The sequence below is a fragment of the Jaculus jaculus genome, chromosome 2 (assembly GCF_020740685.1).
Source record: "Jaculus jaculus isolate mJacJac1 chromosome 2, mJacJac1.mat.Y.cur, whole genome shotgun sequence".
NCBI lineage: Eukaryota > Metazoa > Chordata > Mammalia > Rodentia > Dipodidae > Jaculus > Jaculus jaculus.
The window spans coordinates 193,537,697-193,563,716 of record NC_059103.1 but is presented as its reverse complement, the minus strand read 5'-3'; the positions used below and the strand labels follow the sequence as shown (position 1 = coordinate 193,563,716).

General features: G+C 46.8%; 1 protein-coding gene across 1 annotated transcript in view; it reads right to left on the bottom strand.

The window, feature by feature from the left end:
- Nucleotides 1-725: 725 nt before the first annotated feature.
- Fam83a (family with sequence similarity 83 member A) overlaps nt 726-26,020 on the bottom strand; it is a 40,671-nt gene continuing 15,376 nt past the window's right edge. Inside the window, exons 2-4 of the mRNA XM_004661359.2 lie at nt 17,571-17,738; nt 15,113-15,237; nt 726-1,286 (exon numbers count right to left, since the gene is read on the bottom strand). Coding sequence (XP_004661416.2) covers nt 752-1,286; nt 15,113-15,237; nt 17,571-17,738 — 828 coding nt within the window. The 3' untranslated portion in view covers nt 726-751. The remainder of the gene's footprint in view (nt 1,287-15,112; nt 15,238-17,570; nt 17,739-26,020) is intronic.

The following is a 26,020-nucleotide window of genomic DNA, read 5'->3' as shown; positions in this document are numbered from 1 at the left end:
GCCCTGAGACCTGTTGATGGCCATTCCCCACCCTGACAGCTAGACCCCTGTGGCCAACCCTCCCCCCAGGCCAGCTCGGGCTCAGAACCAGAGGCTGAAAAGGCCTTGAAGAGTGACCCCTCCACCTCCCCAGCCTGTCCCATCCTGCCTGCCACAGATGGCCCCACATGGTTCACAAACAGGCACCTGGGCCTCAACTCTAATCCACTGGGCCCAGGGAACCCCCAGTTTTATCTTTTCCTGGTGGGAAGATGTTTCCTGTCATAAACATCCAGAATGGTCCAGACCCTCTCCTGAATCCTTTCTGTATCTTTAGGGAGGGTACCATTCCTGACCCAGGTTAAAGGAAGTACCTATCCCTTAGCTACATCTTGGCCCCTCAGTTTACCTGTTTGTAACACTTGGGCTGGACCTGCCTCTTCTTACATCATGGAGCCTTGGGGACATGAATCTCAAAGCTCTGGATGACCTTTGGAAGGCAGGCTCTGTTACCAGATTTTGTTCTTGCGGTTCCCCCATTTCTTCCCTGGAAGCTTCTAGAAAGGGCTCTGTACAGGCCAAACCAGAGAGAAAAACCCAGAGACTGCTGAGAACATTCAAATGTACACAGCCATTTCATCCTGTGCTTTTTAGTCCAAAGGAAATCAGATTCAATGCTCTTGGTCCTTAAGGGCACAGTTTTTAAGGCAGAACATTCAGGAATGCTTGTCCCTGGTCCTGAGGAGGGCAGTGTATGGTGGGAAGGTTCTCTTCAGAAATGGGGTGAGGCCTGTAGAAAAGGCCTCCGGATGGGGGGCACCCTGGGCACCAGGCCAAGCTGCTGGAGCTGCAGGCGTGTGGGCCTGTAGGCCGCCAGGCTGCAGTAGGGAGCAAGCGGGCCTTCGTGTGGTCTGGGGACAATCGAGGCCTGTGGGACCAGGGCTCTCCAGGGGCTGTGGTAAGGTTGAAGCCTGGAGGGCAAAGGTGGGTTCTGGGCCAGGGGACTTCCTGGCCCGGAGGATGTGGACACACTCCGGTTCTGGGGGTCGCTGCAGGTGGACAGGCTGCTGAAGGGGTTGGAGGACGCGCGCTCGCTGGTGGAGCAGCTGCTGCCACTGAGGTGCCCATTGGGGGCGCCAGGACCCTTCCTGGGTTGGAGCGGGGCGAACATCCTGGGCGACTTCAGACCCATCACAGGCTTGGAAGAGGCATAGAGGTGGCAGAACTCTTCATCAAACAGCTCCACCGCCTGGCCCGTGAACTTGGAGAGAATATTCCGGTGCACGTGTCCGCAGAGCCAGGAGAAGCTGGAGGCAAAGAGGAGAGATAAAGGCAGTGTGGGTCTGGGAGTGGGCCACCCCGGATCTGCCTGCACAGGCTACCGTATTTCATCTTGTTAGAACCCCTAGCTCTTTCTTGGTTCTTAGGCCCCCTGCTCTTAGTGATTGGAGCCTGAGGCGCAGGGACCAGGAGCCACCTGCAGCTGAATCACTGAGACAGTAGCGTGAGCTCCTGGCGCTCAGATCCCCCCCACCCCATGGGCCTCTTAGAAGCTCCCTGGATGAGCCGACAAGTCACCTGCCCTGGGGTACCCTTAGTGATCCCACCTGTGACTTGGGACATCTACCTCCTGCCCCCACAAGACAGCTGCAAAAGGTGGCCGCTAACTTGAAAGGCCCACATGTTTCAGGGAACCCTAAAGTGGCCTTCCAGCGGGGTACAGTAGCGCAGGTCCCAGCACTCAGGAGGCTGAGGATTGCTGCAAATGCCAGGCCAGCCTGGGCTACACAGCAAGACCTTGAAAATAAACAAACAAATAATAGCTTCTGCATGAGGACTTAAGCCCCTCTTCAAGCATGCACTCTTGGGTGACAGAAAATGAAATGCAGGGCGAGCCCACAAGGACCGGACTATGGACAGCTGTGACATGTGACATGTGGTATAAGTGAGAGAATGAACCGGGCACCCTCTGGAAAACACTCTGGATAGGCCTTGGCCCTCTCTCCCTATTTACCGCCTTTAATATTTATCTTGAGACAGAGTCTCATGTGACCCAGGGTGGTCTGAACTCCCCAGTAGCTGAGGATGCCCTTGAATTTCTGTTTCCATCTCCCCAGTGCTGGCATTACAGACCCCCACCATCATGCCTGGTCCCAGGGGTCCCAGGGGTGGAACACAGGATTTAACTTCGCGCCTGCCAGGCAAGCAGCCTATTCACCCAGCCACATCCCCAGCCCCTAGAGGTTTTCGATAAAAACAACATGGTATTTATATACTTTTTGGCATTTATGTTTGACTTCTTATGATTATCATATTTCACTAAATTATTTTATACTTCTAATGAAAAACCCCCTGTGAATTTCCTGAAAAGCCAAGGGGACCAGGCTAGAGCTTCCTGAGTCTCTGCTCAGGTGGGGAGCAACTGGAGAAGGAGGTCCCAGAAAGAACCAGAGTCACCAGGAAGGGTAGGGCCAGATTTGGGCAGAAAGTGACCTCCTGGGACAAACTCCTCAGTTTCCAGCCCCTGCCTGCCTGTCTTGGTACCTGGTCCTGGCCCAGCCTCCAGGTAGGGTTGCCCACTCTGTGAAGCAGGGCGGGCCCATGCAGGTCAGGGTAATCCTGGGAACACCTAGGAGGCTTTGTTTAAACCTCTCCTCCCACGCTGGAGTGCCCACAGCCTGGAAAGATGAGGTGCCGGCTGAGCTGGGGCCAGCCAGGGCGGGGAGGGACGTGAACACAGAGACTTGGCTAGACTGAGAAACCAATCGTCTTGTGTTGTTTGGAATCAGGCAAGGTGAGGCCACACAGGTGTGTACCTTGCTCAACACAACAAGTCCGAAGATGCCCTGGCAACTTCTTAGTCCACTTCATGTCTCTCTCCTTCATTGCCCACGAGCCTCCGTGCTCTCTGAATACCACATGCTTCAGCTCTTAGACTTTGCTCTCCAAAACCAGGGGAAGACCTGAATTTTATTTCTATTGTGTTTGAGCCCCAAGGCCCAGCATTCTCTGGTTCATAATCTTTGACTCGTGATCCCACTCTCCTCACAGGCCTATTCAACTCACTTAGCTATTTAATTTTTATTTCCAATAATGTCATTAGTACTCCTTGAAATGAAAAAGCTAGCCTCGAGCATGACGTGCATCTAGCTTCTTGGTCCTCTCAGCACCTGGGTGCAGGTGAGCAGGAGGAAGGCAGAGAGGCTGATGTTGGGGAACGTCCTTAGTCACTCTCCATCTTACTGCTTTATTTATTTTTATTTACTTATTTATTTATTTATTTTTGGGTTTTCGAGGTAGGGTCTCATTCTAGCCTAGGCTGACCTGGAATTCACTATGGAGTCTCAGGGTGGCCTTGAACTCACAGCAATCCTCCTACCTCTGCCTCCCAAGTGCTGGGATTAAAGGCATGCGCCACCATGCCCGGCTCTTACTGCTTTTTTTTTTTTTTAATTATTTTATTTTTATTTATTAGTTTGAGACACACAGAGAGAGACAGAAATAGGCAGGTATAGAGAGAGAGAGAGGGAGAGAGAGAATGGGTGTGCCTGGGCCTCTAGCCACTGTGAACAAACGCCCAGATGTGTGCGTCCCCTTGTGCATCTGGCCAATGTGGGTTCTGGGGAGTCAAACCTGGGTCCTTTGGCTTTGCAGGCAAGTGCCTTAACCGCTAAGCCATCTCTCCAGCCCCATCTTATTGCTTTTTTGAACTCAGGCCCTCATGCTTGCACTGAGCCATCTCTCCAGTTCCAAATTGCTAGGTTTAAAATGACGAATACTTACCTTCAAGATAAAACCTTAAACATTTCCACTCTCCCAATTTGCAATTCTATCAACAGTGCATAATTAAAGATCCGACAAATGCAACATTTGGTATTGTTAGTGTGTTTTTAATTTTTGTGCTAGTTGAAAAGATAGAAAAAGTGATAAGAAGAAAACATCTGAGTGATCCTTAATTTAATTAGAAGGGCCTGAGGATGGAGGGGATTTTTTCAGTTATCAAAAAGATCTTTCTTGGGCTGGAGAGATGGCTTAGTGGTTAAGCACTTACCTGTGAAGCCTAAGGACCCTGGTTTGAGGCTCAGTTCCCCAGGACCCACGTTAGCCAGATGCACAAGGGGGCGCACATGTCTGGAGTTCGTTTGCAGGGGCTGGAGGCTCTGGCACGCCCATTCTCTCTCTCTATCTGCCTCTTTCTCTCTGTCTCTCAAATAAATGAATAAAAATAAAAAACAAACAAAAAAGATCGTTCTTTCCAAATTTCTAAATGTAAGTAAAAAATCTTACCTGGCCCCGGACCTAGTTGGGTTGGTTTATACTCCCTGCTACTTGGAAAGCTAAGGCAGGGAAGACCCAAAGTTCAAGGCCAGCCTGAACAACTTAGTCTCAAAATAAAAGGTGAAAACAGAGCTGGGGTTACAGCTTAGCGGTAAAACACGTGCTTTCTATGCACCACCATAGGTTTAATCCCCAATACCAAAAGCCAAACCAAAATTCAAAAAAAACCCGATCTGGAATCCCATATGACCTGCATGTGGTACCCCTTCATCAAGCTTGCCACCCCGACCAATCCAGAGCAACAAGCCTGCTCCCCTCTCCTCTCTCGCCCGGCTCTGCGTCACCTGCGCTCTCTACAGCCAGTGCCGAGTCACAGCAAGACCTTGCACGTCCCTCTCCCAGTGTGTGGTTAGCAAAGCCCTCTTAGCTCTAGGCGCAGCTGTCAAGTGGCCAATGCTGTCTGATTGGGCTGATGGAGTCGGTAGGGAGCTTGATGGCCTTCTGCTTCATTTGGCCGGTGGCGATAAATCCTATTGTATCCCAGACCGCTCAGCTCAGGAGCTCTCGCTTAACAAATGCTCAGTCTGGCCTTGGTCGGAACACCCCTGACCCCTGGCCACGCTGAACACCGTCCACAGGCCGCTTGTGCTGTCCTGGGCTTGCTCTCGCCCCCCTTCCTGTTGTGATGTCTTGATTCCAAGAGTCCTTGGAGAGCTTGATGCGCATCTCTGCCCAGGTTCTGGCTCGACTACATTCTCTTTAAGAGGTCTTTTTAAAGATGGAAGGGGAGGAGGTTGGAGAGATGGCTTAGTGGTTAAGGCCCTTGTCTGCAAAGCCAAAGAACCCAGGTTCGACTTCCCAGGACCCACGTTAGCCAGATGCACAAGGGGGCGCACGCCTCTGGAGTTCGTGTGCAGTGGCTGGAGGCCCTGGCGCAGCCATTCCCTCTCTACCTGCCTGTTTCTGTATCTCTCTCTCTCTCTCAAATAAATAATAAAAAATAAGTAAAAGATTAACAAAGATAAAATTCAGACACATTTTAAGAAAATAAATAAAATAGGGGGAGGGAGGGCATTACCATGGGATATTGCTTATAATCATGGAAGTTGTTCATAAAAAATAAATTAATTTTAAAAAGTAAATCAATAAAATAAAGATGAAAGTGGGGCCGCAGAGATGGTTCAGTGGTTAAAGGCACTTGCTTGCAAAGCCTGACAGGCTGGTTTTGCTTCATCAGTACCCACATAATGCCAGACGCACAAAGTGGCACATGTGTCTGCAATGTGTTGGCAATGGCAGGAGGCCCTGGTGTGCCCTTTCCCACTATCTCTGTCTTCCTCTTCCTGTCTTTCAAATAAATAAATAGAAATATTTTTTTCAAAGTGACTTTATCTGGCTTGCCTTTTACTATGTTTCTATCCGGGCAGAGAAAATCTGTGGGTGGTCGTGGGTCAGGGTGGAAAGATGAGCTGATGTCATAAATCCTCACACTATTCCTGGTCAGGCCACTTTGTGCAGCAGACCTAGGTATGTGGGCCGGCCTGCTTGGTCAAACGCTGCCTGTTGTGTAAGTAACACAATGAACTTGAATGTATATGTATTTTTTTTCATGTTTTGGGGGTGGGGTGGGTGGGCGGGGGGTTTCAAGGTAGGGTCTCGCTCTAGCCCAGACTGACCTGGAATTCACTGTGTAGTCTCAGGGTGGCCTCGAACTCACGGCGATCCTCCCACCTCTGCCTCCCGAGTGCGCCACCACGCCCGGCCTCACAGAGATCGGCCTCACCCTCCTGAGTGCTATGATTGTAGGCATGAGCCCCCATACAAGTTAATACCAATGTCATAAACAAGCATTTGCGTGTGTGTTGTTTTTTTCAGTTTCACCAATTCTGATTAATTATTATTTTTTAAAAAGATTTATTTTTATTGGTTAGAAATAGGGAGAGAGAGAGAGAAAGAGTGTGCCAGGGCCTCTAGCCACTGCAAATGAACTCCAGACGCATACACCACCATGTGCATCTGGCTTACGTGGGACCTGGAGAATCGAACCTGGGTCCTTAGGCTTCACGGGCATGCGCCTTAACCGCTAAGCCATCTCTCCAGCCCATAATTAATTGTTTTTTTTAATTTTTTTTTAATTTTAATTTATTTATTTGAGAGTGACAGACACAAAGAGAAAGACAGATAGAGGGAGAGAGAGAGAATGGGCGTGCCAGGGCTTCCAGCCTCTGCAAACGAACTCCAGACGCGTGCGCCCCCTTGTGCATCTGGCTAACGTGGGACCTGGGGAACCGAGCCTCGAACCAGGGTCCTTAGGCTTCACAGGCAAGCGTTTAACCGCTAAGCCATCTCTCCAGCCCTAATTGTTTTTTTTTTTTTTTTTTTTTTTTTTTGTTGTTGTTTTGTTCTGGTGAGAAAGTAGGCCAAGGGAGGTGTGGACAGATATGAGCTTACAGGCCCAACTTCTTGTTCTTGGGAAAACATAATGTAGAAGATTGTCTTACTTTGTTCAGAAGTGAAAGCAACAACACTAACTTGGGATTAGCGAGTGAAATAATGCACACTTTGAGAAGTTAAAGTAAACAGAGATTCTGTTTCCTTTAGGGTGGTGACAGGAAATTTTCAAGAGGAAACCACCTCCTAGCGCAAGCCCAGTTCAGACCTCTCTGAAATCCTCATTTGGTGTAAAATCTCTCTCCCCCTTCTGCAACTCCATCAGTTTCATTGGCAGGAACTTGTTTCTCTGCATTTTATCTCTCTGTCCATCACCTTAGCATATTTCCAAAAGAATGCTGACTGGGTTCCCAGGCCTTCTCCTTTCTCAGGATAACTAACAGCGTAACAGGACCCGGAATAACTGGTTTTTATAAGAAGCAGAGAAGAGGAAATAGAAAATAGACAGAGGCAATATCCCTTACACTTAACATTATAACTGCAATAATGTTTACATATACACATGCAAAAGCCTTTTATGAGCATTATTTTAAATTTTTATTTATTTACTTATGAGAGACAGACACACACACACACACACACAGAATGGCCGTGCCAGGGCCTCTAGCCATTGCAAATGAACTGCAGACACATGCACCACCTTGTGCATCTGGCTTTACGTGGGTACCAGGTAACCGATCCTGGGTCCATTGGCTTCGCTGGCATGCACCTTAGCCACTTAACCCATCGCTCCAGCTGCAAAAGCCTTTTAACTTAGGCATGAGAAGAACCGCAACTTCAGTGAGCACAGGCCTAAGGAAATGGAGAAATCCAGCAGCTGCAGGCGGCCCATTCTTTTTAGGAATGTTGAGGGAGTTTTGTTCAGGGCTGGTTTAGGCCTCATTGGGTTACAGGCTCATCTTGGATGAAGCAAGCGTGAATGGTGGGGAGGTTTGGGGTCAGTAAGGCTCACTGCTTAACAGGGACGCCTTCCCAGAGTACTGTCATTATGGTGGGCTGAACACTCTCTTTTATATGTCTTGGAAATCCTTAACACTAATGGGGTGCAGCTCAAAGTGAAGAGTGACCAAACCTTAAGTGTAACAAGCTATTGGAGCTCCTTCCTATCCAGACACTAGACACTGTTCTGATGTGAGTTCTTACGTGGTCACTACCTGTCATGGGTCCGACACCCCAACACCTCCACTGAAACTCAAGGCATGGGGCTGGGGAGATAGCCCAGTGGGTGAAGTGCTTGCTGCCCAGGATGACAACCTGAGTAAGCTGGGTGCGACAGTGTGCTCCTGTAATCCCAGTGCCAGGAGGTGGAGGCAGGAGGATGGCCTAGAGCTTACTGGCTAGCTAGCGTAACTGAATCGATAAGCTCTGGGCTCAGTGAGAGACCCTGTCTCAAAGAATAAGGGGGAGGGCTGGAGTGATGGCTCAGCCTGCAGAGCCTAACGACCCAGGTTCAGTTCCCCAGTGCCCACACGGAAAGCCAGCTGCACAAAGCAGCACATGTTTCTGGAGTTCATTTGCAGTGGCTGGAGGCCCTGGTGTGCCCATTCTCTCTCTGTCTTCCTTCTCTCTATTCTCTCTCTGCTTGTGAATAAATAAATAAAAATAGTAAAAAAATAAAGTGGAGAGCAACTGAGGAAGACCCCTAATGTTGACATCTGACCTCTACATGCATGCACAACAGCCACACACACACCCCTCTTGTCATCTAGAGTCACCCAAAATAGGCCAGAGAGAGCATTTGTCTTTTCTATTTGCAGATAGGACCGTTGCTGCAGCCATTGTCAGATGTTTTTTTTGTCCTCACTGCATCAATCACACAAATGTATTAGATTAGCATACAGCATGGCACATAAAAATGATCATATTACATTAGCATGCAACAGGTGCATGTCCATTCTTTTTTTTAAAATATTTATTTATTTATTTATTTATTTATTTGAGAGTGACAGACACAGAGAGAAAGACAGATAGAGGGAGAGAGAGAATGGGCGCGCCAGGGCTTCCAGCCTCTGCAAACGAACTCCAGACGCGTGCGCCCCCTTGTGCATCTGGCTAACGTGGGACCTGGGGAACCGAGCCTCGAACCGGAGTCCTTAGGCTTCACAGGCGAGTGCTTAACTGCTTAACCTTCTCTCCAGCCCGCATGTCCATTCTTAAGTGACCTCAAAACCATTGTTTCAGGCTGGAGAGATGATGGCTTAGCAGTTAAGGCATTTGCCTGAGAAGCCTAAGGACCTAGGTTTGATTCCCCAGCACCCATGTAAGCTGCATGCACAAGACGGTGAGTGTCGTTTGCGATGGTTAGAGGCTCTGGAGCACCCATTCTCTCTGTCTTTCTACCTGGTTCTCTCTCTCTCTAATAAATAAATAAAATATTTTTAAAAACCCACTGTTTCAGCCAGGTGTGGTGGTGCACACACACCTTTAATCCTAGCACTCAGGAGGCAGAGGTAGGAGGATTGCTGTGAGTTCAAGGCTACCCTGAGATTACATAGTGAATTCCAGGTCAGCCTGGGCTAGAGCAAGACTGTCCCTTGAAAAACCAAACCAAACAAACAAAAAAACACTGTTTTTTCAAGTCCCTTCCCAGCTACTAACTAATACAAAGTTTGTAGAGTAAAAATGGAAAAATTAAGAACCCCTTCAACCCAAGAATAGTTGACCAAGTCACTAGGTAAACCCCAGACATGGAATCTTTATTTCCACAATGCCACCCCCTAAGTGACAGGAATTCCAAATGTACCTGGTTTTCTCAAACCTCACAAATAGTGCCAGGAATGCACAGAACAGAACAAAAGAAAACAAGCCCTGACTTTGAGAGCTTACCAGGGACTTTCCAAACCACAAACCCGGAGTTCTCTTCAAAAAAAAGCAAGTCAAAACCCAAAATCCTATTCCCATTTCCAATTTAGTGATGAGATATACGTATAGGCACTGACAAAGAGGGAGGATTTCTGGGCTCCACCAGCTTCTGAGAATCCCTAATATTCCAGCCATGGGGTGGACAGTCAGAAGTTCATGCTTCCAAATGGCTTGCCAGAAACTGTTATCAGATTTCAGAATGTGAGGTCAGTAGCTGCGGGCATGCCAAAAGTAAACTAGTAGACAAGAATTGGTAAAGGTAAGTAAATTCATGTACAGTGTTGACCAAAACAAGGAGAAAAAAGTTCTTATAGCTGGGCATGGTGGTGTACATCTTTAATCCCAGCATTCAGGAAGCAGAGGCAGGAAGACCTCCATGAGTTCGAGGCCAGCCTGAGATTCCATAGTGAATTCCAGGTCAGCCTGGACTAGAGCGAGACCCTACATCAAAAAGTCCCCCCAAAATAAAAAGTTGTGTGTGTGTGGCACTATTGTGATCTTGTAGGAGAGCTGAAACCAGGCCAGGAAGCTTGCTTAGGCAGATTTGCTTCATGGCAAGTTCTCATAACTTCTGGGAGCCCTGTTCCCCCTTTTCTATGTCAGAGTTTTGGCCTGTTCTCTGTAAATCTCTCTCTCTCCCCCACTCCCTCCCTCCTCATAGAATCTCCTGGGGAAATTTAATTCTTGGATCTCTGTTATTCACTTACTCTGTGGTTATGTGGGTCCCAGCTGGTGGGCTCTGGAAGGTAAGAAATGGCCCCGAAAAAACAGTTCAGTCATTAGCTTCATGGCAGGACCAATAAACAAGAAATTGGCAACAAGAAAAAAAAATTTTTAACACATCATAATTTTGCTCTGTTGAAATTCAGATCCTTTCAAAGTGGATCAGGCTTAGGGGCCATTGCAGGGATAGAGCCCACAGGGCGCCTGTTCTGTGATGTTTTTCTCAAGCTCTAGCATCTTTCAGCTTTTCCAGCCATTGGCCCAACCTTCTCCTTTCCCTCTACTGAGGAAAAACCCAGTTTCAGAAGAGATTGAGCTTGAGAGTAGGTCTTCCAGACCCTAACAATTGCCAAAAGCTGGAAACAACCAAAATGCCTAGGAATGGATAAATGGTTGAATCAACTGTGGTACATAAATAAATAGAATATTATTTAGCCAGAAAAAGGATGAAATGTTGATACATGCTATAAGGTGGTATGAAGCTCAAAACCACTGTTTTAAGTAAAAATACTAACCCTAAATGTCACCTATTATAGGACTAACATAAGTTATCTGGAAAAAAGAAGGTGTTGCGTGCTATGACTCAGTGTCTTTGTCCCCCACAAAGTCATATGCTAAGATCCTTATTTCCCAATGAGATGACATTGGAGGTAAGGCCCGTGGGGAGCTATTGGTCAATAGGATGGAGTTTTCATTAGTGAGATTAGTATCTGCTTGGATTTGGATCTGAAATGTCCCTCATAGTCTCATGTGCTGGGACACTTTGCCCCACATGATGGCACTGTTCTGGAAGCTTGTGAAGCCTTTAGGAGGTGGACTCTGGGGGGGGGGGTTGCTGCAGTGAGGGGAGCAGGCGTGGAGAGGGACAGCTGGCCTGTGCTTCTTGCCCAAGCTCTCACTTTCCTTGCACTGTAAGCCCCTGGCGCCAGAGACGGGGCCCCAGCTGCTTGCCCTCCCTGCCAAGAGGGACTGCATGCCCTTACACCATGCACCAAGACACCTCCTTCCTCCCTCAAGCTCCTTCTATGAAGCATCACGTCACCGTGAAAGTAACCAATAGGGTGGCCCTACAAAAGAGGTTGCAGAGAACTGCCTGACCCCTTTTGCCACACAGTGGTACACACAGACTTTGTCACTGTGTAGTCACAGTGAAATGACAGTGGTCAGTGAAACAGGAAGTGGGTCCCTGCCAGGTGTGGATGATTATCTTTGATCTTGGACTTCCCAGACTCAGAAGCCTGAGATGGAAACTTATCTGTTTGTAAGCCCCTCAGCTTATGGTATTTTGATACAACTGTTCAAGTGGATTGAGCTGCTGTACAAATGTGAACTAACAGAAAACTGGAGGTGGACATTAATATCACAAAAATAAGATTTAAGCTAAAAGGCATTAAAAAGCTAAAGAAAGAGCCCTCCCCTCCCCATGCCTTGCCCTGTTTCATTTTTCCCTTTATTCTCACTGGTCCTTGGCTAGAGAGTTTAAAAAATATTTATTTATTTGGAAGAGAAAGTGGTAAAGAATGGGCACACCAGGGCCTCCAGCCACCGCAAACGAACTCCAGACACATGTGCCACCTTGTGCATCTGGCTTATGTGGGTACTGGGAAGTCAAACCTGGGTCCTCAGGCTTAGCAGGCCAATGCCTTAACTGCTAAACCATCTCTCCAGCCCTCATAGAGACTTGATTTTTTTCATTTATTATTTGCAAGCAGGGAGAGAGAGAATGGCAGGGGCAAGGTCTCTGAACCACTCAAATAAACTCCAGATGCATGCACCACTTTGTGTATCGAGCTTTCCGTGGGTCTGGGGATTTGACCCTGGGCTGTCAGGCTTGCAAGTAAGTCCGTGAGCCATTAAGCCATCTCTCCTGGGTGGAGATTTTACTGTTGCCTCCACCTGGCTGTATAATGGCATATCGGATAGTCAGACATTTGATGCAGGAGTCTTGTGTATCAGCAAAGAAACCAAGTAGACATTTCTCCAAAGAGCTCTACAAAAGGCCAGCAAGGCCAGGCATGGTGATGCACACCTTTAATCCCAACACTTATGAGACAGAAGTAGGAGGATCATTGCGAGTTCGAGGCCACCCTGAATTCCAGGTCAGCCTGGGCTAGAGAGAGACCCTACCTTGAAAAACAAAAACAGAATAATAATAATAATAATAGATAAATAAATAGATTAAAAAAAGGCCAGCACACAAGAAAGCTTAACATCTTTAGGTCTCAGAGGAATGCAAATCAAATCCACAAGGAGTATCACTCCACATCCTGGGATGGCTAGAACAAAAGGGCCAGCCAATAACAGGTGTTGCCTAAGAACAGAGAAACTCGAGCCTCCAGACACTGCAGGCCAGGACAAAAATGATACAGCCAGTTTGGAATAAAATTCCATCAGTTCATCAAAAGGGGAAACAGAATTACTACAGCCACTCAGTCTACCACTATGCATATACTCAAGGGAGTGAAATACACCAGTGAAATACACCAGATATGTTGTTGTACTTGAGTGTTTTTACCAGTCTCAGTCACAAAGGCTGAAAAGTGGAAACACTGTAACTACCCACTGGCAGCTGAGTGGATTACATAAAATGTGATGCGTCTGTACAGCAGACATTGGAGACATCCTGCTAAGGGAAAGAAACCAGCCACAGAAGGACCACATACATGGTTCTATCCATATGAGATGCCCAGAACAGGCAAACCTGTTGAGACAGGAAGTAGATTAATGGTTGACTAGTGAACCAGTTACTAACTGAACTGGGAGGGGAAAAGGAGTGACTGCTAATAGCTATGGGACAGGACTTTAAAACTGACTGTCATGGTGGTTAAGCAACACTGTAAGTATGCTAAGAAGTGAACTGCATATTTAAATAGGAAAATTGTCTTTTATGAATTAATCTTTTTTTTTCCTTTTTGGCCACTCAGACTGCATCCTCTCCCTCCACCTCTCCTGAAAGAGAAAAGGAACGGTCATCCATGGCAAGTGGCAGTTGCAAAAATGCACACCAAAGCCGGCCTTTAATCCCAGCACTTGGGAGGCAGAGGTAGGAGGATCGCTGTGAGTTCAAGGCCATCCTGAGACTACACAGTGAATTCCAGATCAGCCTGGGCTAAAGCAAGACCCTACCTTGAAAAACCAAAAAAAAAAAAAAAAAAAAAAAAAAAAGCACACCAAGAGCTGGCTTCATGCTCAGGAGAGATAAAAAACCTTATTAAACTTCTTGTATTAAAGGAATAAAAAATCAGACTGGGGAGATGCTCAGTGGGCAAAGTGCTTGCCATGTAAACATGAGGACCTGAGTTCAGTTCCCCAACACCCAGTACAAGTCAGGTGTGGTGGCTGCACCTGTGATCCCAGTGCTGGTGAGGCAGACAGGAGGAGCTCTAGGACGTGCCGACTAGATAGTCTAGACGGATCAGTGGTCTCTGTTCAGTGCAACACAGTCTCAAAAAATAAGGCCAGGCTGGAGAGATGGCTTAGCGGTTAAGGCGCTTGCCTGCGAAGCCTAAGAACCCATGTTTGACTTTCCAGATCCCACGTGAGCCAGATGCATAAAGGTGAGGCAAGCGCAAGGTCGCACATGTCCACTAGGTGGTGCAAGTGTCTGGAGTTCAATTTCAGTGGCTGAGACCCTGGCATGCCAATTCTCTATCTCTGTCTCTCTAAAATAAAATAAATTTAAAAAGCAAAGGTGAAGAGAAGCTGAGAAAGACACTACATTGCGCCGGCTGCCACACCTGTGCACTCACACATACACACATGCATGCGCATATTCATGTATACCACACAAGTACATGTAGGAAACAAAATAATAAAAATTTAAAAGCAGGCTGGGGAGATGGCTCAGGGGTTAAAGGTGCTTGTTTTGCAAAGCCTGCTGGCATAGGTTCAGTTCCCCAGTACCCATGTAAAGCTGGATGTACAAAGAGGCACATGCATCTGGAGTGCCTTTATAGCAGCAAGAGGCCCTGGTGTGCCCCCCTCAATAAATAAAACTAAGCTGGGCATGGTGGTGCACACCTTTAATCTCAGCACTCGGGGAGGCAGAGGTAGGAGGATCAATCGAGGCCAGCCTGAGGTTGCGGAGTGAGATCCAGGTCAGCCTGAACTAAAGTGAGACCCTACCTCAAAAAAATAAAAATAAAAATAAATAAATAAAATAAAGCCAGGTGTGGTGGTGCATGCCTTTAATCCCAGCACTTGGGAGGCAGGAGTAGGAGGCTTGTGATGAGTTCAAGGCCACCCTCAGACTACTTTATTGAATTCCAGGTCAGCCTGGGCTAGAGCAAGACCCTACATCGAGAAACAAAACAAAACAAAACAAATTCAAAACTGAAATAAATAAATAAATAAATGAAATTTTAAAAATGAAACAGACCCAGCACTCAGGAGGCCGAGGTAGGAGGATTGCTGTGAGTTCAAGGCCAAACTGTGAATACAGGGTGAATTCCAGGTCAGCCTGGGCTAGAGTGAAACTCTACCTCAAAAAAAAACAAACAAACAAACCAAAAAAAAAAAAAAAAGAAGAAGAAGAAGAAAAGAAAAAAGAAACAGTATATAGACACATGGTAAAGCAAATCCACCACTTTATCATCATTCCTAGGAGATCTGAGAAGGATAAAAGGATTCTATGCCCTGTTGCAATACCAGGGGAAAATGAGGCAGCAGAAAAGCCTGTTTAATCCAAAGTCCCATCAGGAATGTGATGAGCTCCAGCTCTGGACAGAGGGCAGACACCCCAGAGGTTGCTGGGCCCACTGGTACTTCACCCAGCCCTTGGCTCCCATGAAACCTTGGTAGGAGCTGAACCAGCACTCACCTGTATGATCCAGACAAGACAAATCTCCAGTCTGAGATGATGAACTTCTCTTGGATTTGGCCTGCGAACTTCCTGCCTGATTTGGCACAGTACACCTCTCCTTCCACGCTCCGGATGCAAATGTTCTGTCAAAAATGAAATCAAGGTGTCACTTACTAAATTGCATGTTTACAGACATGCATTTGAGTTATAGGCTGAATATGTTTGTCCCCAGCCCTATGGTGATGACATTAGGAAGTTGGGGCCTCTGGAGGGAGTTAGCTCAGTAGGGTGGAGTGTTTTCAAGGAGATTAGCACGTGTGTAACAGACCCCAGGGAGCTCTGCTGTAGGAGGGTGCAGTGAGAGCCATTGATGAACACGCAGTGAGAGAGGCCCACACTGCACATGGAACCTGCAGACGCCTTGATCCAGGATTTCCTGGCTCCAAATCTGTGAGAAACAAATTTCTATTGCTGAGAAGCTACCCAGTCTAGGGTAGTCTGTTATAGCCATTCCCATACATTAAGACAATTTGCATAGGGCATTGGAAGGCCATTCACCAAGGTTTTACCTCTGCTTGGTGGGATTATAGGTCATATATATATACATACATACATACATACATACATACATATATATGGTTTTTTGGGGGGTGTTGGGGGTAGGGTCTGTCTCTAGCTCAGGCTGACCTGGAATTCACTCTGTAGTCTCACGGTGGCCTCGTCCTCACTGTGATCCTCTTACCTCTGCCTCCCAAGTGCTGGGATTAAAGACATGCACCACCATGCCCAGCTCCTTATCTATTTTTTTTTTTATTGGCTAGGAGTTTTCCAAGTTTTCCTCATTGTCCTGGCATTAGCTAGTAACAGAGAAAACAGAAAAGTAGACAAGTGTTTTGTCTACTTGTAGACAAGTAGACATGCTCAAGAAGCCCCTTAGTCTCGGTCTCCATGGATCGTAAGAGGCCAGTCTTAGTGGTAAGCTTAGCCTTGCCTTTACTTATCCTTAGTGATGTGAGTCTTTGACCGCAAGCTGGTCGGAGGGGTGGCCCAGTACAGCAAGATGGGGTAGCTTTGCAAAGGCCCAGTGGACACTGCATTATCCCAAGAAATGGTGTACCCACTGTTCAGGTCCTGGCTCTGTCTGCACCTTGCTGCTGTAGCAACAAGTGCTGCCCAGCCCTCAACTGGACCCCATGGAAGCCCGGAGAAGTGAAAGGGCAGGTGAAGTGTGAGGATCTGTCTTGGGCTTAAGGCTGAGGGATGTGGAATACTGCCAGGCCCCTTCTGCCCAGCGGGCTCTGGCAAGGAAGGGCACACTCAGTGTCTCCAGACGCTCTTCCCCGCTTCTTTGTGAGAGTGCAGGAGGATGCATCCATTGTCCCGTGGTGAGAAGACGACTGTCACGTGTGGGCCATGAGGGCGAGGTCTGTTGGACCTGTTTCCGTGGCTTCCTGCTAGGTGGAGGTATGACCAGGGAGTGTCAGGCAGACCCTATAGTCGGTGACGCTGTGGCTTGTGGAACCAGCAGGAAGATCTGAACTCAGTTACTTCCCAGTTAGGATGGAGGGGGAGGAAGGACCTTGACAGGGAGGGTCCCCAGTGGCTCTTATGCTCGAGCTGGAGGGGAGTCACTAAAAGGAACACCAGGGGGCTGGAGGGGATGGCTTAGCGATTAACGCGTTTGCTGGCAAAGCCAAAGGACCCAGGTTTGATTCCCCAGAACTCATGTTAGCCAGATGCACAAGGGGGCGCATGAGTCTAGAGTTTGTTTGCAGTGGCTGGAGGCCCTGGTGCGCCCATTCTCCCTCTTTCCCTCTTTCTCTGTCAAATAAATAAAATTTTTAAAAAAGGAAACCTGGAGACCACCCATTAGCTGTTGAGCTAAGCCTGTGAATGAAAGTTATGGGTGGATTTCCTCTTTAATGTGGGATAATTGTCCTCTAGTTTGTGTGACTAATTCATCTCTCATGTCTAGGTTTCTTTTCTTCCTGTCAGGAGAGGGAAGTGGAAGAGGGGCCGCTTAAGTTCAAGGGCACCATTTCATGTTGGGACCATGGAGTTCTGACCCTGTGTCCTGCAGTTCCTTCAGGCTCCCTGGCTGGGAGACACTAGGTTTCCTCAGCCAAGAGGAGAAAAGGAGTGCATGGCAGGGATACCTCTCCCTAGACACCCATGGGGCCATGCCATTTCGGAGGCCCTGTGCATGTAAGCAGAGCTCAGTGAATTGGAGCCGAAAGTGATGATGGAGATCTCTTCCAGGTCAGACCCTAACAATGTCCTGCAGAATTCTCCAGGCCTCTCATTCCTTATGGTACAGCTACCAGATGGACGAGGGCTGTCTCGCCTATGTGGAACTGAGCAAGAAATAAGCCTTCATTGTACTGAACTACCAAGATGGGGACGTTTGTTGTCATGACATAGCCTATTGCATCCCGATGAATACAGAGTACGCTTGGGTCTCTCATCAGGTCCCTACCTTGAGGTGGATGTCAGATATCTGGACTTTGTCACACATCTCCTGGAAGAGCTCCACGCCTCCCTGGTCCAGGAGCACACAGACGAATACCCCACGCTTGTTGGCTGCCTCAAGGATGTCACAGAAGATCTCCACATCTGTGAATACATCCATCAGGATGGCCAGGACCTGGGCCAGGGCAGAAGGCTCCATTACAAGAGAAATCAGGACCAATATCGCTTAATTAAACATCTGCTGTTCCCTTCTTGTGACTGGCACAAAGCACTTGACCAAAATTAGCTTGTGGGAGGAAAGGTTTTATTTTGGTTTCCAGAATTGAGGGTAACTCCATGATGGTCGGAAAAGGATGGCATGAGCAGAGGCTGAACATCACCTCCTGTCCAACATCAGGTAGACAACAGCAATAGGAGAGCGGCGTGTCAAATACTGGCAAGGAGTATTTACCTACCCCCAACAACACACCTCCTCCAGCAAGTCCTTAATTCCCAAATTGCCATCAGCTGGGACCCAAACATTCAAAACACATGACTTTATGGGGGACAACTAATTCAAACCACCACACTCCACCCCTGTCCCCAATTAACTGATAACCATCCTTAATGCAAAATGCAATGCATTTCGTCCATCTTTAAGTCTTCATTAAAAGCCGGGCATGGTGGCGTACACCTTTAATCCCAGCATTCCGGAGGCAGAGGTAGGAGGATCGCCATGAGTTCAAGGCCATCCTGAGAGTACAGAGTTAATTCCAGGTCAGCCTGGACCAGAGTGAGACCCTACCTCGAAAAAAAAAAAAAAAAAAAAAAAAAAAAGTCTCCATTAAAAAGAAGTCCTGCTCTTTTGACTTTTCCCCTCTCCTGAATTTCCAGGTCCCTGCTCTGACAAGCACCTTTTGTCTCAGCCCGTCTGAGCTGAGATGTGGAGGGGACCCCTACTCTCACGTGAGCTCCCTACCCCTCCTGCCTTCCACATGGCAGGAGCTCTTTCTGTTTTCTCCTCTTTCCTTCTCTAAATCTAATAAAATCTCTCTAAACCTTAAAAAAAAAAAAAAAGCCTGCATCGTTTGGGTCAATCTCAGTACTGTTCAAACATCTCCATAGCCCAACGTCTCTTTATCATTAGCTATAAAATCAGAAAACACAATGTCACAGAATAAAAATTCACATTGCAAAAGATGGCACTGGGCGTAGCAAGGTGTGGTGGTTTGATTCAGGTGTTCCCCATAAACTTAGATGTTCTGAATGCTAGGTTCCCAGCTGATGGAGATTTGGGAATTAATACCTCCTGGAGGCAGTCTATTGTTGGGGGTGGGTTTATGGGTGTTATAGCTAGTTTCCCCATGCCAGTGTTTGGCACACTCTCCTGTTGCTATTGTCCACCTTATGATGGCCAGGGGGTGATGTCCATCCTCTGCTCATTCCACTGTTTTTCCCTGCCATGATGGAGCTTCCCCTCGAGCCTGTAAGCCAAAATAAACCTTTTTTTTTTCCCCCAAAAGCTGCTCTTGGTTGGGTGATTTCTGCCAGCAATGTGAACCTGACTGCAACAGTAAAGTTGGTACCAGAGGAGTGGGATTGCATTTTGGAGCTGATTTTTTTTTTTTTTTTCGACGTAGGGTCTCACTCTGGCTCAGGCTGACCTGGAATTCACTATGTAGCCTCAGGGTGGCCTCAAACTCATGGCGATTCTCCTACCTCTGCCTCCCGAGTGCTGGGATTGGAGTTGATTTTCAAGAGGAATGTGGAAGGATTTGAAATCTTGGCCTAAGAGATGCCTTGCAGTGCTGTTAGTACAGCTTGATGGACTATTCTGGTCAAACTCAGACCTGTATGCAGTAAGAACTATGGACTGTGAGGTTTGGTTTATGACAGTGAGAAAGAACTTTGCTTGGATTGGGCTAGAAGCAGTTTGTGTGAGAGGCTTGCCATTGTGCCCCTGTCCTGAGAATTTGTGCAGGATTGCTTTGTATAAAAATGGACTGGTATGAGCAAAGGGATATGTCACAGAAATGAAATCTTTGAGCTGAAGCTTCTGCCTGTTCAGGTGTAATTAAGACATTACAACCTTTGAAATTAGGCCATCTGACCTGCACTGGGGCAACAGGAAGAATGTAGATTCTTTTGAAGGGGCCTGAGTGCTCAAGGAGTGTCCTGTTCTTCAAAGTCTGCTTTATTCCCCCCTGGATTAATAAATTGGCACCCCACTTGGTATTGTGGAGTATAAGAAATGCAGGAAAGAGAGGGTCATTGAGTTTGTAACACGGTCTTGTGTTTTGGAAATGGCCATGGGCCGTGTGAAGCAGGTTTGCTAGATGCCTGCATGGAGACCCCATGGGGCCATGAAGATGAACTGTGGATTGCAGTAGAGACGCAGTGGAGATGCCAGGACCATGAGATGGCTGCGAAGGAAAGCTATTGACCCTAATGAAGTTTTCCAGGACTGTGAGTAGCCTAGCTGGAGGGGCAGAATTAAACTCCAGAGACTTGTTGCTGGTTAAAATTATAGGACTAAGAAATTTGTTACTGGTTAGAGTTGTTGGACTTGTAGCTACAGAGTTTGATGTTTGCCTTATTTACATTTTTTTTTCAAGGTAGGGTCTCGCTCTAGACCGGGCTAACCTGGAATTTACTATGTAATCTCAGGATGGCCTTGAACTCACAGTGATCTTCGTACCTCTGCCCCCCAAGTGCTGGGATTAAAGACATGTGTCACCATACCTGGCCTGTTTAAATCTTGTATTGGTTGACTATTTCTTTACTATGCCCAATGCCATCTTTTGCAGTGTGAATGTTTATTCTGTGCCATTATGGGTTTTGGGGGAATATTTTGGTGTCATGTCTCAGTTAAAAGACCTTAGATTATCTGGATGTTTGCATATCATTGGAATTGACAAAAATTATGGGAACCTTTAAAGTTGGATGAAGGCATTATATTTTATATCATGTATAGTTATCAGTTTATTGGGGTCAGTGGTGGAATGTGGTGGTTTGATTCAGGTGTCCCCCATAAACTTAGGTGTTCTGAATGCTGGGTTTCCAGCTGATGGAAATTTGGGAATTAACACTTCCTGGAATTAGTGCAAGTCTCTGGAGGGCCTAGTGGCCATTTCTAAAAATTAAAACCAGGTTGCAAATCCAATGACCTTCTCTTCTGTATTTGCTATACTCCATAGTACCAGATGAGCTGCCAAATATGTTAATCCAGGGGAGTTTAAAGCCAATTTTGAAGAGCAAGACTCTCCTTCAGCCTTCAGGCTCCCTACTTGCAAAAAAGTCAGGATTCTTTCTCCTGTTCCAATGCAGAACAGCTGGCCTAATCCCAGTGGTAATAATCTCTCACACAATTGCAGATGAACGGGTGCTGTCTCCAGCCTGAAACTTTTCTTTTTTTCTGTGCCATATCCATCTGCTCACGCCAGTCCACTTGTACAATATGCAACCCCGCACAAGTTCTCACGACACAGGCAGAATGCAGCAAGCCTCTCACACAAACTGCTTCTTGCCTACTCTGCACAAAGTCCTTTTTTCCCCTCCTAAGCCAAACCTCACAGTCTACTGTTCTTTCTGCATTCAAGTCGTTCAACTCTGGCCAGAATGGTCTAAGCAAGTGCTACTTAGATCACTGCAAGATGTCTGCCAGGCCCAGGACTGAAATCCTTCCCCATTCCTCCTGTAAATCAGTTCCAAAAAGACCAAAAGCCAGAGTCAGGTTTCTAATAGTAATGACCCCATTCCACTGGTACTAATTTTCTTTTGTTTTTGTTTTTCCAAGGTAGGGTTTCACTCTAGCCAAAGCTGACGTGGAATTCACTAGTAATCTCAGGATGGCCTCAAACTCACAGCAATCCTCTTACCTCTGCCTCCCAAGTACTGGGATTAAAGGCATGTGCCACCATGCCTGGCAAGTATTTTATTTATTAATTTGCAAGCAGAGTGATACAGGGTATGGGGTGAAGTATAGGCACACCAAGGCATCTAGCCACTGCAAATGAACTCCAGATTCATGTGCCACTTTGTGCATCTGGCTTTACGTGAGTACTGGGGAATTGAACCCTGGTTGTTAGGCTTTGCAGGCAAGTGTCTTAATTGCTGAGCCATCTCTCCAGCCCCCAATTTTCTACTGCAATTACTTTCTCACTGCTGGAAAAAATATCTTACCAGAAGCAGATTATGGGAGGAAAAGGTTTATTATAGGTTTACAGATTCTAGGGGAAGCTTCATCAAGATGGAAGAACTTGGCTCACTTCCCACATCTATAGCAGGGAGTCACAACCAACAGCCAGCAAGCATGAATGGTCAGAGCTCTGGGTGAATCTCAACACACCTCCTAGGACTGGACTCAGGAACTGCTCCTAGTGACATTCCTCTTCCACCTGGGCCCCACCTGCTGAAGACTAAGTAGGAAGCTTAATCAAAAATACCTAAGGTGGCAGGAGTGGTGGCCACGCCTTTAATCCCAGCACTCAGGGGGGCAGAGATGGGAGGACTGCCATGAGTTCGAGGCCACCCTGAGATTACATAGTGAATTCCAGGTCAGCCTGGACTAGAGTGAAAAATCAACCAACCAAACAACAAAAACAACAACAACAACAACAAAAAAACCCTAAGGCAGGCCAGGTGTGGTGGCACACACCTTTAATCCCAGCACTTGGGAGGCAGAGGTAGGAGGATCACTATTAGTTCAAGGCCAGCCTGAGAATACACAGTGAATTCCAGGTCAGCCTCGGTTAGAGTAAGACCCTACCTCCAAAATAAATAAATAAATACCTAAGGCTATGGGGGATATACACTTATATCGAAATATCACATTCTGTCCTTGGTCCCCCTAAATTTATGTTCATCTTACAATGCAAATTGCACTCACTCCAAGTTCAAAGGTCCCTGGTAGTCTTCATCAACTTTAACATTGTTCAAAAGTTCAATGTCTTGGGCTGGAGAGATGGCTTAGTGTTTAAGCGCTTGCCTGTGAAGCCTAAGGACCCCGGTTCGAGGCTCAATTCCCCAGGACCCATGTTAGCCAGATGTACAAGGGGGCACACGCACCTGGAGTTCATCTATCATGGCTGAAGGCCCTGGCGTGCCCATTCTGTCTCTCTCTCTCTCTTGTCTGTCGTTCTCAAATAAATAAGTAAAATAAACAAAAAAAAGTTCAAAGTCTCATCTGAGATTCATGACAATCTCTTAACTGTGAGCCCTGTAAAATCAAAACACAAGTTACGGGTCTGGAGAGATGGCTTAGTGTTTAAGGCACTTGCCTGAGAAGCCTAAGGATCCAGGTTCAATTCTCCAGTACCTACATAAGCCAGATACACAAGGTGACACACACATCTGGAGTTTGTATTGGCTAGAGGCCCTTGTGTGCCCATTCTCTCTGTTTCTTTCTCTGTCTAAAATAAGTAAATAAATAAATAAATAAATAAAATAAATATTTAAAAAAACAGACAAGTTACATACTTCCAACACATAATGGCATGGAGCAAACATTTCCATTGCAAAAATAAGGCATTACAAGGAAAGATGACCAATGCAAGATCAATAACCAGTAGGCAAACATCAAATATCTGCAGTTCTAAGTCCAACATTTATAACGAGATGAAGTTTTTGGTTCAAATTCTGCCCCTCAAACTGCCTGGGAAAACACCACTTCAAGCTGGCAGCTCTCCCTGGCAGCTGTTCCACAGTCCTGGTATATCCAAAACATCTTCAAGTCTACACTGCAAAACACAGTCCATCTTCATAGCTCCATATAATGGCCTGACTGGGTCTCCATACAGGGATTTCAACCCTGCTTTGCATTGCTACATCTCAGGGTCCTGGAACCATGCATACTTCATGACCTACTTCCCTGCATTTTTCATGCTTCTAAAACCAGTACCAGGTGGGCAGCATAGCCAAATTTGTAAATCCAGTGGGGAATAAAACTTGACCTTGGGATAACATACTGCTGAGAAGAAGTGACGGAGGAGTGCTCAGCACTGAAACATCTCTATCACACCTTCCAAGGCTCAGGGTCCATTGCAGAAGAGGTGGCAGAAAATATGAGAGAGCCAACTCCTTACAATGCAACTGTCCAGACAGAAATTGGCCTCAACATTCATGACCTCACAGTGCCTAGCAATACCTTCACAAGACCCTCATAAAGAGAGAAAAAGATGATAACATCGAAATAAAAGAGAGACTAACAGAGAGAGGGAGGGGGTAGGATGGAGAGTGGAGTTGTGAAGGGGAGAGTGGGGAAGGGGATGGAAATATCATGGTTTATTGTCTGTAAGTATAGAAGTTGTCAATAAAAAATTAAATATTGCCGGGTGTGGTGGCCCACGCCTTTAATCCCAGCACTTGGGAGGCAGAGGTAGGAGGATCACTGTGAGTTTGAGGCCACCCTGAGAATACCTTGTGAATTCCAGGTCAGCCTGGACTAGAGTGAGACCCTACCCCAAAAAACAAACAAACAAAAAATTAAAATTAAGCCAGGTGTGGTGGCTCATGTCTTTAATTCCAGCACTCGGGAGGCAGAGGTAGAAGGATCACCATGAATTTGAGACTACATAGTGAATTTCAGGTCAGCCTGTGCTACAGTGAGAATTTACCTTGAAACCCCCCCCCCAAAAAAAAGAGAGAGAGAGAGAGAGAGAGAGAGAGAGAGAGAGAGAGAGAGAGAATCCATATCCTAACCAACAGAGCCTGTGAATATTACCTTATTTGGGGAGAGGGTCTCAAGAGTCTTTGCAGATGGAGTGAAGGGAAAGGTCACAAGGTAAGCTCTTCTTGGGCCTGAATCCAATGACAAGAGTAACAGAACAGGCTAGGGACATGGATGGCAGTTAAAGGCACTTGCTTGTCAAAGCCTGCAAGTTCGGGTTCAGTTCCCCAGTACCCACGTAAAACTTAATGCTCAGTGACTGTGGTGTTTGAACGTACCTGTGTGTACCCCATAGCCCGAGATATATTTTTTAATAATTTATTCAGTTTTATTTATTTGAGAGTTACAGGCAGAGAGAGAGAGAGAGAGAGAGAGAGAGAGAGAGAGAAAGAGAGAGAGAGAATGGGCATGCCAGGTCTCCAGCCACTGCAAAGGAACTCCAAATGCATGCGCCCCCTTGTGCATCTGGCTAATGTGGGTCCTGGGGAATCGAGCCTCGAACCGGGGTCCTTTAGGCTTCACAGGCAAGCGTTTAACCGCTGAGCCATCTCTCCAGGCCCCGAGATAATTTTTGGTAAACCTTGTAAATAAAGTCTCCTTCAGCCTGATGGAGGCGGTGTCACTGGGGACAGATCTTTTAATCCATCTTTAAGACGCATAAAGAGCCAGTTTGAGCTCTGGCTGTTGGTGCTAGCTGGTATTGGCTTTGGCCTTTTTGTTCGTTTGTTTTTCTCTCTACTGTGTGAGGATGCTAAAGTAAGCCAGCTTCTTCTACCATTGATAGTGTTTTCCCTGGAAGCTGTAAGCCGGAAATAGACCCTTTTCTTCCCAAAAGCTGCTTTTTGTCTCAGCAACAAGAGCAACAGTGGCTCAAGCGTCTGTGATCTCAATGAGCCTGTGGGAGGTGGAGCCAGGAGCATCTGCAGTGTTTGCACCAACGAGTCTGATGCTCGTCCGCAGTCTGGAAGTTTGTTTGCAGTGGCACAGATACGGTTGTTGTTGCTGTTTTTCCCAGTAGGGTCTTGCTCTAGCTCAGGCTGACCTGGAATTCACTATTTAGTCTCAGGGTGGCCTTGAACTCAGGGTGATCCTCCTACCTCCATGCACCACCATGCCTGGCTTTTTTTTTTTTTTTTTTTTTGATGAAGTTTTAATTTTGCTTCTACACATTGGTCATGGCATGTGTACCCAAGAACACACACAAATTAATAGATGACTAAATCAACAAATAAGTGATTAAAAATGAATTAGTCGGGCTGAAGAGATGGCTTAGCTGTTAAGCGCTTGCCTGTGAAGCCTAAGGACCCCGGTTCGAGGCTCGCTTCCCCAGGTCCCACGTTAGCCAGATGCACAAGGGGGCGCACACGTCTGGAGTTCGTTTGCAGAGGCTGGAAGCCCTGGCGCGCCCATTCTCTCTCTCTCCCTCTATCTGTCTTTCTCTCTGTGTCCGTCGCTCTCAAATAAATAAATAAATAAGAAAATTGGGCTGGAGAGATGGCTTAGCGGTTAAGTGCTTGCCTGTGAAGCCTAAGGACCCCGGTTCGAGGCTCGGTTCCCCAGGTCCCACGTTAGCCAGATGCACAAGGGGGCGCACGCGTCTGGAGTTCGTTTGCAGAGGCTGGAAGCCCTGGCGCGCCCATTCTCTCTCTCCCTCTATCTGTCTTTCTCTCTGTGTCTGTCACTCTCAAATAAATAAATAAATAAAATTAAAAAAAAGAAAAGAAAATTAAAAAAAAAATGAATTAGTCGAGGAGAGGCTGGAGAGATGGCTCAGTGAGTAAATTGCTTGCCATGCAAGCACAGAGACCTGA